General features: G+C 58.1%; 2 protein-coding genes across 2 annotated transcripts; both read left to right on the top strand.

The window, feature by feature from the left end:
- Positions 1 to 1,795: 1,795 nt before the first annotated feature.
- On the top strand, positions 1,796 to 3,319 carry LOC309673892 (inositol 1,4,5-trisphosphate receptor-interacting protein-like 1; the record flags this gene model as incomplete). The annotated part of the gene is made up of 1 exon (XM_082485774.1): positions 1,796 to 3,319. The coding sequence occupies one exon, from the start codon at positions 1,796 to 1,798 to the stop codon at positions 3,317 to 3,319; it is 1,524 nt and encodes a 507-aa protein (XP_082341900.1).
- A 1,505-nt stretch (positions 3,320 to 4,824) lies between these two features.
- On the top strand, positions 4,825 to 8,639 carry LOC309673891 (inositol 1,4,5-trisphosphate receptor-interacting protein-like 1; the record flags this gene model as incomplete). Its single annotated transcript, XM_082485773.1, has 3 exons — positions 4,825 to 4,877; positions 7,178 to 7,268; positions 7,623 to 8,639. The coding sequence occupies 3 exons, from the start codon at positions 4,825 to 4,827 to the stop codon at positions 8,637 to 8,639; spliced, it is 1,161 nt and encodes a 386-aa protein (XP_082341899.1).
- Between the last annotated feature and the right edge of the window lie 3,684 nt (positions 8,640 to 12,323).

Below are 12,323 nucleotides of genomic sequence, written 5' to 3'. Positions count from 1 at the left end.
ATTCATGGAAAGGTTTGTTTGCCATCCAGACAATTTCTTGAGAGCAGTGCGCAGCCCAGCAGGAGCTCACGCTCGTGAGGTCACTGAGAGGCTGCCAAGCCTGCTGAACCCTGCAGGTTACCATCCAGTCCTAATAGGCCATGTAGGGTCTAACGATACTGTGAGGAGGCAGCATAGAACCATCCAAAGAGACAGCATGTTCCTCACAGCAATGTTCTAAGGATGAGGAGCACAGGTGGTGTTCTCCTCTGTCCTCCCAGTCAGAAGAAGGGGTTCAGGAAGGAGGAGGCGGATTGAACAGGTGAATGCCTGGCTGCCTAGCTGCTACTCAGGGTTTTGGCTTCTGTGATTGTGGATGGACCCTGGAGAAGCTGGGCCTGTTGCAAGGTGATGGCATTCACCTGACCCCATACTGCAGGAAAAAACAGGAGAAGAATGTGGGGGAAGGGAAGGGAAGGGAAGGGAAGGGAAGGGAAGGGAAGGGAAGGGAAGGGAAGGGAAGGGAAGGGAAGGGAAGGGAAGGGAAGGGAAGGGAAGGGAAGGGAAGGGAAGGGAAGGGAAGGGAAGGGAAGGGAAGGGAAGGGAAGGGAAAGGAAGGGAAGGGAAGGGAAGGGAAGGGAAGGGAAGGGGAAATCCCCACGCAGCAGCCCTCTGCCGAGAGCGGCAGCGTCTTCCTCTCAACGTTCTCCCCAATGCAGCAGCCAGTGAAGACCGTGGTGGCTACAGAGATGATTGTTGCACTGCTTTCCCTTCACAGTGTCGCGACCATGGTGGCGACTTGACATGGGTGGAGACATTCCCTGGCAGCTCTGGCTGGGCACGGACCAAGCGAGAGGCACCACTGATGGGCCTCCGTGTGCTCACTGTGTCCCAAACACTCCCCAGGGAGTTGGTACCTCAGAACAGAACGTGCTGGACACGGAGAAGCCGGTGCTGTCTCGGCAGTGGGAGTTGCCCACTGGGAAATCTCCACCCGCACCCCCACCACCACCCCTGGGAAATGTCTCTTGGGAAGCAATGTCCTCTCGCAGTGGCACAGCCGGAACAGAGATCCTGCCATGGACAGGCCCCGTCCCACCACCAGGATATACACCACCACCCACCCATGGGTCTCATGAAGGCACCAAGAGCACACCCACGACCACAAGCTCACAGGCCAGCACCAAGGGAGCGGCTTCCATCTCATGGCATGGGATCTCCAGGAGCAAGCAAAGCATCCATGGGTCATATCAGCCCCATTTGCGGCTTGGTAAGGGTTTGGGGGGGCTTCTGTCGGCTTTGTAAAGACAGCCCCTGGGCACCCTGTCCTGCCCTCTGGGTCTGTACTTTGTGGGTGTCGGGGCTTTGGTTGCCGGGGGCAGCTGTGAGGCGCTGAGGCAGCGTGGGGCTGGTTGGCGGGTGTGCCTGTGATGCGCTCCGACCCCTGTGACATCACAGGGGACGTGTCACAATGGGGGCAGCTAGGAAAGGCGCCAGCAGGCAGCGCTGCCCCAGTAAGGCCTGAGCCAGAGGTGAGTACACATGCGGGGGGAGGCTGGGCTGGACCAGGGCCGGGGCAGAATCGCGGGCCCCCGGGGGGTGGGTTCTCACCCGGCATTAAGGGCCCTGCCACTCGTGGCAGCGCCTTGGGCCGGGCACGGTGCCACCGCCGCCAGGGCTGGAGCAGGCCTTGCTGCCCACCAGCTGCCTCGGCCCCTCTCCTACCTGTCCCCAGCTCCGCTGTCCCCACCGCCATCTATCTCCCTCCCTCCCTCCCAGGCCCACTGAACCCCTTCTCTCTCTCCTCCTGCAGGTCATGGATGCAATCAAATTCTTCATGTTGGTTGTGCAAAGCATCATCCAGCTCCCACAGAAGGTGGGCTATGAGCTGGATGAGGCCATGCGTGAGCGCATGCAGCAGCGTGCGCTGCAGCTGAGCCGGGAGATGACTCGGCTGCTGCAGGAGCTGCAGCAGAGCTCCTCTGCCTGGGGAGACCTGCTCTTCGCTGCCTTGCAGCAGTGGCAGTTGTGGGCGGTTGCTGGAGTCCTAGTCCTGCTCTTCGGGCTCTGCTGGCAGCTCTGGAAAAGGAGCCGTCAACCAGCCAGAAGTGGTGAAGAGACAACTGGCAGCAGCGGTGAAGAGACAACCTCCAGCAGCAACACCGAGAGCGAGGAGCATGAAAGTGAAGGAGTAGGTTCTGATGATGTGAGCCGTCAGTTCAAGATTTTTTCAAAGCGCATCCAGTGGTCAGTGCAGAGCCTGGCCTACAGGAGGCGACTGGTGGAGCATCTGGTGGACGACCTCCTCTCTCTCCTCCAAGAGCGCTTGTCAAATAGTTTCTTCCCCGTCCTGCAGCCAGCCATCGGGGTGGGCAGCGCCTTTGAAGGTTGGAGCCACCGTGGGCATGACACGGTTTACCGCCTGCTTGTGCCCCTGAAGCCCCCCCGTGGTCACGCCTTCCACCCGGAGCTGGGTGCTGCGGAGCACATGCCGGCAAAGGACTGCCGAGTCCGTGTGGAGCTGGAGTGTACCTGTGCAGGAGACCAGCTGGTGGAGGACATGCTGTGTTTCCTCCACCACCCCGCAGAGGAGGTGGTGAGAAACCCGGCTGCCACCCTCCTAGGCACCCTCTGCACCGGCTCCTACCTAGACGTGCATAAAACTGCCGAGTGGTTCCAGAACCTGGTGAGGTCAGCCTGGGGGGAGATGCTTCAGTCCTGTCGCTACGGGATGAATGTGCTGCCCTCCAGACGCTCCTGCAAGCTCCAACTGACCAATGCCTCCGGGAGAAGCCTCTTAATTGAGATGGTGTTTGGGGTGCAGCAAGGCGACTCGGACATCTTCCTGAGCAGCCAGCTTACAGAGGCCATCTTCACTCCGAGCACGATGTGGGCAGAGAGCTACGCTGTGGCAGAGGTGAAGTTCTTCAGGCATATTGCCATGCAGGCTCCACATGAAGGCTTACACCTCAAATGCCTGCAGCTCTTTGCTGGCATCCTGGGGGACACAGGCTTTTCTACCTCTGTCTTGAAGACGGTTGCCATGCACCTCCTGAACACCATACCCCTGGAAAGCTGGAGCAGGAGGGAATTTCTGATGCGGCTGCAGGATATCCTCTGGTACCTGCGCAACTGTCTGGAGGAGAAAAGCCTCGACCACTTCTTCTTTGGCAATGAGAACATGCCCGAGGACATCATCTTGCCCCCAGCCTTCCAAACGGCGGAGCCGATCAACCTCTTCCAGCACCTGGTGCAGGACCCGGCTGCCCACGCCAAGGCAATGCGTGAATTCGACAAACTGCAAGATCGGCTCTTAAGACTGCTCTTCTACGGACAGTGAATGAGCTCCTCTTGCACAGAGCTGTGTTTTTCTGTCCCCTAGACTGCCCACGCCTCTTTGAGAGCGTCCATTCCTTCTGGGCGCTTTACTTTGTACAAAGTTGTCAATAAATGGTGTGTTTGAACAAAGGCTGCCTCTCTGAGTGCCTGTGCATCAGTTCAGGGGGGGAAGGTGGGCATAGGGTGCTGACCACTCAGCTGCCCCAGAGTCAGGGAGCGTTTGACTGAAGACCCGGTGGGCTCTGCTTTCACTGATTGTGTAGCTAAGGCTCCCCCTCCAGTCTGCGCTCCTGCACTGGGGCAATGGCAATAACTTGTCACCCTCCACAGCTGTGCACATTGCCTGCGTGGCTCTGTAGGTAGGGAGCCTGCAGTGGCTTCCTTGGGGGCCGTACACAAAGCATTGCCCTTGGGTGAGGTGGCTCTGACGCTGCGTGAGTGGGTAGCCCCGTGCACAGGGAACAAGTGCCACCACTGCAGAGCGGGGCTCTGGCTGCTCTGGCTTCCGTACGAGCACAAGACTCATTCTCCATACCCTCTCGTGACCTGCAAGCTCAGGTTGCCTCCACCTTAACACAGTAGACATAACACGTGCAGCAAGCTTAAAGAAAGCTTTTGAGATGTCTCCAACTCAAGGCATGCACGTATGCCGTCCATGCCACCTTTATGAGAAGCAGTGGCCTGGCGGCAGCTCTGTGGCAGGAGACGTCCACTCAGGCCTCTATTTGGGACACCTCCAGTGGAAATCCAATGACGCTATATGGGCAAAGACTTGCCAGATCTTTGATAATTGGCACGTCAAAAGAACTGCCTGTGTTTGAGTGCTAAAGAAGCCCAGCAGTTGCCCACCGCCCGTCATCAGCCCAAGGGACGTGGCTTCTCTGGGCGCTCCAAAGGCGCTGGTGTTACAACACTGACTCTTGCCTTTTTTTGCAGCAGTCTGAGTTGGGGCCGCTCGTGCTCTCTGGCTCTCCTGGCACTGGGCTCTGAGCTGCCAATAACCTCTCCTCCAAGACCAATGCAAGAGCAAAGCTCCACCACCACTCAGTAGCACCCTACAGTCTGTAGCGAGAGGTGCAGTGGGTCACTGAGTGTCTGCCAAAGCCATCGCTGCCCGTGTTACACTGCCAATGGGCCTTCTAGAGAAGTGGCCACCTTCACAACTGCCTTGCACCAACGAGCCACCCAAACCAGCAGTCTGTGCCATCGCCATGAAGCTTCATGCTGGAACTCAGTCGCGTTGCGTGCAACTCATCTCGCAGACGGGCTTCAGCCACTGAAAGCCTGCCACAGCGATTGGCATACTGCTTCGCAAAGGTCTCTGAGCAGCACAGTCGGTTCCCTCTGCCGCCGGGAGGTACCAGGCTTGTGAGGTAGCCCTGGGGTGTGTCTCAGGGGTTTCTGTGCCCCTGACAGCCTTGGGCTGTATGTGGGAGGGACTGGGAGCAGCTTGGCAGGTCTTGGGGCAGCTGGGCGTTCCCGGCTGTCCCCGCAGCCACTTCCAACATGGCAAGTGTTCAGAAACTTTCCCACCTGGCCCGTGCCGACCCAGGAGAGAGGTGAGGATGCAAAGCACGGAATTACAAGAGTGATTCTTTATTTACGTGCATGAGGTGTCCTGTTGAAAGTGGGGCACCCCGGATCCACTCTCACATGAGGTTCCTCTACCTTCCTCTAGCGTCAAATTTGACCAGCACGATTTGACCAATCACCACTTAACACACACACACTGCAATTTACAAAGGAGCTATAATTCTGTAGTGTCACCAACCATCTGCTTCTTTCTTGATCTGAACAACCCTGAGTTGGGCTTGCTGCAGCTTCCTGTCTGTGCCACTCAATTGGAGGGTCACACAGGGGTGTTAGAGGGGTTAGGATGCAGACAAGATAGTCCGGCATTGGAGAATTCGGAGCACGGAAGCAACGGACAGGATCCAGGAAAAGTCAAGCAGGCAAACTTGGGCCACCCAGCCACCTGTGTCAGACCCCGTGCCCCCAGGAAAGCACATAAGGAATTAGCAATTGGACATTCCTGACTGAGAGGCACCAAAGCACCTCTTTCTTGTCGAGACAATTTCTGGAGAGCAGTGTGCAGCCCAGCAGGAGCTCACGCTCGTGGGGTCACTGAGAGGCTGCCAAGCCTGCTGAACCCTGCAGGTTACCATCCAGTCCTAATAGGCCATGTAGGGTCTAACGATACTGTGAGGAGGCAGCATAGAACCATCCAAAGAGACAGCATGTTCCTCACAGCAATGTTCTAAGGATGAGGAGCACAGGTGGTGTTCTCCTCTGTCCTCCCAGTCAGAGGAAGGGGATCAGGAAGGAGGAGGCGGATTGAACAGGTGAATGCCTGGCTGCCTAGCTGCTACTCAGGGTTTTGGCTTCTGTGATTGTGGATGGACCCTGGAGAAGCTGGGCCTGTTGCAAGGTGATGGCATTCACCTGACCCCATACTGCAGGAAAAAACAGGAGAAGAATGTGGGGGAAGGGAAGGGAAGGGAAGGGAAGGGAAGGGAAGGGAAGGGAAGGGAAGGGAAGGGAAGGGAAGGGAAGGGAAGGGAAGGGAAGGGAAGGGAAGGGAAGGGAAGGGAAGGGAAGGGAAGGGAAGGGAAGGGAAGGGAAGGGAAGGGAAGGGAAGGGAAGGGAAGGGAAGGGGAAATCCCCACGCAGCAGCCCTCTGCCGAGAGCGGCAGCGTCTTCCTCTCAACGTTCTCCCCAATGCAGCAGCCAGTGAAGACCGTGGTGGCTACAGAGATGATTGTTGCACTGCTTTCCCTTCACAGTGTCGCGACCATGGTGGCGACTTGACATGGGTGGAGACATTCCCTGGCAGCTCTGGCTGGGCACGGACCAAGCGAGAGGCACCACTGATGGGCCTCCGTGTGCTCACTGTGTCCCAAACACTCCCCAGGGAGTTGGTACCTCAGAACAGAACGTGCTGGACACGGAGAAGCCGGTGCTGTCTCGGCAGTGGGAGTTGCCCACTGGGAAATCTCCACCCGCACCCCCACCACCACCCCTGGGAAATGTCTCTTGGGAAGCAATGTCCTCTCGCAGTGGCACAGCCGGAACAGAGATCCTGCCATGGACAGGCCCCGTCCCACCACCAGGATATACACCACCACCCACCCATGGGTCTCATGAAGGCACCAAGAGCACACCCACGACCACAAGCTCACAGGCCAGCACCAAGGGAGCGGCTTCCATCTCATGGCATGGGATCTCCAGGAGCAAGCAAAGCATCCATGGGTCATATCAGCCCCATTTGCGGCTTGGTAAGGGTTTGGGGGGGCTTCTGTCGGCTTTGTAAAGACAGCCCCTGGGCACCCTGTCCTGCCCTCTGGGTCTGTACTTTGTGGGTGTCGGGGCTTTGGTTGCCGGGGGCAGCTGTGAGGCGCTGAGGCAGCGTGGGGCTGGTTGGCGGGTGTGCCTGTGATGCGCTCCGACCCCTGTGACATCACAGGGGACGTGTCACAATGGGGGCAGCTAGGAAAGGCGCCAGCAGGCAGCGCTGCCCCAGTAAGGCCTGAGCCAGAGGTGAGTACACATGCGGGGGGAGGCTGGGCTGGACCAGGGCCGGGGCAGAATCGCGGGCCCCCGGGGGGTGGGTTCTCACCCGGCATTAAGGGCCCTGCCACTCGTGGCAGCGCCTTGGGCCGGGCACGGTGCCACCGCCGCCAGGGCTGGAGCAAGCCTTGCTGCCCACCAGCTGCCTCGGCCCCTCTCCTACCTGTCCCCAGCTCCGCTGTCCCCACCGCCATCTATCTCCCTCCCTCCCTCCCAGCCCCACTGAACCCCTTCTCTCTCTCCTCCTGCAGGTCATGGATGCAATCAAATTCTTCATGTTGGTTGTGCAAAGCATCATCCAGCTCCCACAGAAGGTGGGCTATGAGCTGGATGAGGCCATGCGTGAGCGCATGCAGCAGCGTGCGCTGCAGCTGAGCCAGGAGGTGACTTGGCTGCTGCAGGAGCTGCAGCAGAGCTCCTCTGCCTGGAGAGACCTGCTCTTCGCTGCCTTGCAGCAGTGGCAGTTGTGGGCGGTTGCTGGAGTCCTGGTCCTGCTCTTCGGGCTCTGCTGGCAGCTCTGGAAAAGGAGCCGTCAACCAGCCAGCAGCGGTGAAGAGACAACCTCCAGCAGCAACACCGAGAGCGAGGAGCATGAAAGTGAAGGAGTAGGTTCTGATGATGTGAGCCGTCAGTTCAAGATTTTTTCAAAGCGCATCCAGTGGTCAGTGCAGAGCCTGGCCTACAGGAGGCGACTGGTGGAGCATCTGGTGGACGACCTCCTCTCTCTCCTCCAAGAGCGCTTGTCAAATAGTTTCTTCCCCATCCTGCAGCCAGCCATCGGGGTGGGCAGTGTCTTTGAAGGTTGGAGCCACCATGGGCGTGACACAGTTTACCGCCTTCTTGTGCCCCTGAAGCCCCCCCGTGGTCACGCCTTCCACCCGGAGCTGGGTGCTGCGGAGCACATGCCGGCAAAGGACTGCCGAGTCCGTGTGGAGCTGGAGTGTACCTGTGCAGGAGACCAGCTGGTGGAGGACATGCTGTGTTTCCTCCACCACCCCGCAGAGGAGGTGGTGAGAAACCCGGCTGCCACCCTCCTAGGCACCCTCTGCACCGGCTCCTACCTAGACGTGCATAAAACTGCCGAGTGGTTCCAGAACCTGGTGAGGTCAGCCTGGGGGGAGATGCTTCAGTCCTGTCGCTACGGGATGAATGTGCTGCCCTCCAGACGCTCCTGCAAGCTCCAACTGACCAATGCCTCCGGGAGAAGCCTCTTAATTGAGATGGTGTTTGGGGTGCAGCAAGGCGACTCGGACATCTTCCTGAGCAGCCAGCTTACAGAGGCCATCTTCACTCCGAGCACGATGTGGGCAGAGAGCTACGCTGTGGCAGAGGTGAAGTTCTTCAGGCATATTGCCATGCAGGCTCCACATGAAGGCTTACACCTCAAATGCCTGCAGCTCTTTGCTGGCATCCTGGGGGGCACAGGCTTTTCTACCTCTGTCTTGAAGACGGTTGCCATGCACCTCCTGAACACCATACCCCTGGAAAGCTGGAGCAGGAGGGAATTTCTGATGCGGCTGCAGGATATCCTCTGGTACCTGCGCAACTGTCTGGAGGAGAAAAGCCTCGACCACTTCTTCTTTGGCAATGAGAACATGCCCGAGGACATCATCTTGCCCCCAGCCTTCCAAACGGCGGAGCCGATCAACCTCTTCCAGCACCTGGTGCAGGACCCGGCTGCCCACGCCAAGGCAATGCGTGAATTCGACAAACTGCAAGATCGGCTCTTAAGACTGCTCTTCTACGGACAGTGAATGAGCTCCTCTTGCACAGAGCTGTGTTTTTCTGTCCCCTAGACTGCCCACGCCTCTTTGAGAGCGTCCATTCCTTCTGGGCGCTTTACTTTGTACAAAGTTGTCAATAAATGGTGTGTTTGAACAAAGGCTGCCTCTCTGAGTGCCTGTGCATCAGTTCAGGGGGGGAAGGTGGGCATAGGGTGCTGACCACTCAGCTGCCCCAGAGTCAGGGAGCGTTTGACTGAAGACCCGGTGGGCTCTGCTTTCACTGATTGTGTAGCTAAGGCTCCCCCTCCAGTCTGTGCTCCTGCACTGGGGCAATGGCAATAACTTGTCACCCTCCACAGCTGTGCACATTGCCTGCGTGGCTCTGTAGGTAGGGAGCCTGCAGTGGCTTCCTTGGGGGCCGTACACAAAGCATTGCCCTTGGGTGAGGTGGCTCTGACGCTGCGTGAGTGGGTAGCCCCGTGCACAGGGAACAAGTGCCACCACTGCAGAGCGGGGCTCTGGCTGCTCTGGCTTCCGTACGAGCACAAGACTCATTCTCCATACCCTCTCGTGACCTGCAAGCTCAGGTTGCCTCCACCTTAACACAGTAGACATAACACGTGCAGCAAGCTTAAAGAAAGCTTTTGAGATGTCTCCAACTCAAGGCATGCACGTATGCCGTCCATGCCACCTTTATGAGAAGCAGTGGCCTGGCGGCAGCTCTGTGGCAGGAGACGTCCACTCAGGCCTCTATTTGGGACACCTCCAGTGGAAATCCAATGACGCTATATGGGCAAAGACTTGCCAGATCTTTGATAATTGGCACGTCAAAAGAACTGCCTGTGTTTGAGTGCTAAAGAAGCCCAGCAGTTGCCCACCGCCCGTCATCAGCCCAAGGGACGTGGCTTCTCTGGGCGCTCCAAAGGCGCTGGTGTTACAACACTGACTCTTGCCTTTTTTTGCAGCAGTCTGAGTTGGGGCCGCTCGTGCTCTCTGGCTCTCCTGGCACTGGGCTCTGAGCTGCCAATAACCTCTCCTCCAAGACCAATGCAAGAGCAAAGCTCCACCACCACTCAGTAGCACCCTACAGTCTGTAGCGAGAGGTGCAGTGGGTCACTGAGTGTCTGCCAAAGCCATCGCTGCCCGTGTTACACTGCCAATGGGCCTTCTAGAGAAGTGGCCACCTTCACAACTGCCTTGCACCAACGAGCCACCCAAACCAGCAGTCTGTGCCATCGCCATGAAGCTTCATGCTGGAACTCAGTCGCGTTGCGTGCAACTCATCTCGCAGACGGGCTTCAGCCACTGAAAGCCTGCCACAGCGATTGGCATACTGCTTCGCAAAGGTCTCTGAGCAGCACAGTCGGTTCCCTCTGCCGCCGGGAGGTACCAGGCTTGCGAGGTAGCCCTGGGGTGTGTCTCAGGGGTTTCTGTGCCCCTGACAGCCTTGGGCTGTATGTGGGAGGGACTGGGAGCAGCTTGGCAGGTCTTGGGGCAGCTGGGCGTTCCCGGCTGTCCCCGCAGCCACTTCCAACATGGCAAGTGTTCAGAAACTTTCCCACCTGGCCCGTGCCGACCCAGGAGAGAGGTGAGGATGCAAAGCACGGAATTACAAGAGTGATTCTTTATTTACGTGCATGAGGTGTCCTGTTGAAAGTGGGGCACCCCGGATCCACTCTCACATGAGGTTCCTCTACCTTCCTCTAGCGTCAAATTTGACCAGCACGATTTGACCAATCACCACTTAACACACACACACTGCAATTTACAAAGGAGCTATAATTCTGTAGTGTCACCAACCATCTGCTTCTTTCTTGATCTGAACAACCCTGAGTTGGGCTTGCTGCAGCTTCCTGTCTGTGCCACTCAATTGGAGGGTCACACAGGGGTGTTAGAGGGGTTAGGATGCAGACAAGATAGTCCGGCATTGGAGAATTCGGAGCACGGAAGCAACGGACAGGATCCAGGAAAAGTCAAGCAGGCAAACTTGGGCCACCCAGCCACCTGTGTCAGACCCCGTGCCCCCAGGAAAGCACATAAGGAATTAGCAATTGGACATTCCTGACTGAGAGGCACCAAAGCACCTCTTTCTTGTCGAGACAATTTCTGGAGAGCAGTGTGCAGCCCAGCAGGAGCTCACGCTCGTGGGGTCACTGAGAGGCTGCCAAGCCTGCTGAACCCTGCAGGTTACCATCCAGTCCTAATAGGCCATGTAGGGTCTAACGATACTGTGAGGAGGCAGCATAGAACCATCCAAAGAGACAGCATGTTCCTCACAGCAATGTTCTAAGGATGAGGAGCACAGGTGGTGTTCTCCTCTGTCCTCCCAGTCAGAGGAAGGGGTTCAGGAAGGAGGAGGCGGATTGAACAGGTGAATGCCTGGCTGCCTAGCTGCTACTCAGGGTTTTGGCTTCTGTGATTGTGGATGGACCCTGGAGAAGCTGGGCCTGTTGCAAGGTGATGGCATTCACCTGACCCCATACTGCAGGAAAAAACAGGAGAAGAATGTGGGGGAAGGGAAGGGAAGGGAAGGGAGGGAAGGGAAGGGAAGGGAAGGGAAGGGAAGGGAAGGGAAGGGAAGGGAAGGGAAGGGAAGGGAAGGGAAGGGAAGGGAAGGGAAGGGAAGGGAAGGGAAGGGAAGGGAAGGGAAGGGAAGGGAAGGGAAGGGAAGGGAAGGGAAGGGAAGGGAAGGGAAGGGAAGGGAAGGGGAAATCCCCACGCAGCAGCCCTCTGCCGAGAGCGGCAGCGTCTTCCTCTCAACGTTCTCCCCAATGCAGCAGCCAGTGAAGACCGTGGTGGCTACAGAGATGATTGTTGCACTGCTTTCCCTTCACAGTGTCGCGACCATGGTGGCGACTTGACATGGGTGGAGACATTCCCTGGCAGCTCTGGCTGGGCACGGACCAAGCGAGAGGCACCACTGATGGGCCTCCGTGTGCTCACTGTGTCCCAAACACTCCCCAGGGAGTTGGTACCTCAGAACAGAACGTGCTGGACACGGAGAAGCCGGTGCTGTCTCGGCAGTGGGAGTTGCCCACTGGGAAATCTCCACCCGCACCCCCACCACCACCCCTGGGAAATGTCTCTTGGGAAGCAATGTCCTCTCGCAGTGGCACAGCCGGAACAGAGATCCTGCCATGGACAGGCCCCGTCCCACCACCAGGATATACACCACCACCCACCCATGGGTCTCATGAAGGCACCAAGAGCACACCCACGACCACAAGCTCACAGGCCAGCACCAAGGGAGCGGCTTCCATCTCATGGCATGGGATCTCCAGGAGCAAGCAAAGCATCCATGGGTCATATCAGCCCCATTTGCGGCTTGGTAAGGGTTTGGGGGGGCTTCTGTCGGCTTTGTAAAGACAGCCCCTGGGCACCCTGTCCTGCCCTCTGGGTCTGTACTTTGTGGGTGTCGGGGCTTTGGTTGCCGGGGGCAGCTGTGAGGCGCTGAGGCAGCGTGGGGCTGGTTGGCGGGTGTGCCTGTGATGCGCTCCGACCCCTGTGACATCACAGGGGACGTGTCACAATGGGGGCAGCTAGGAAAGGCGCCAGCAGGCAGCGCTGCCCCAGTAAGGCCTGAGCCAGAGGTGAGTACACATGCGGGGGGAGGCTGGGCTGGACCAGGGCCGGGGCAGAATCGCGGGCCCCCGGGGGGTGGGTTCTCACCCGGCATTAAGGGCCCTGCCACTCGTGGCAGCGCCTTGGGCCGGG

The sequence above is a fragment of the Vanellus vanellus genome (genome assembly GCF_965231255.1).
Source record: "Vanellus vanellus genome assembly, chromosome: 6".
NCBI lineage: Eukaryota > Metazoa > Chordata > Aves > Charadriiformes > Charadriidae > Vanellus > Vanellus vanellus.
The sequence above is the reverse complement of the archived record's forward strand: the minus strand, read 5'-3'. Positions and strand labels throughout refer to the sequence as shown.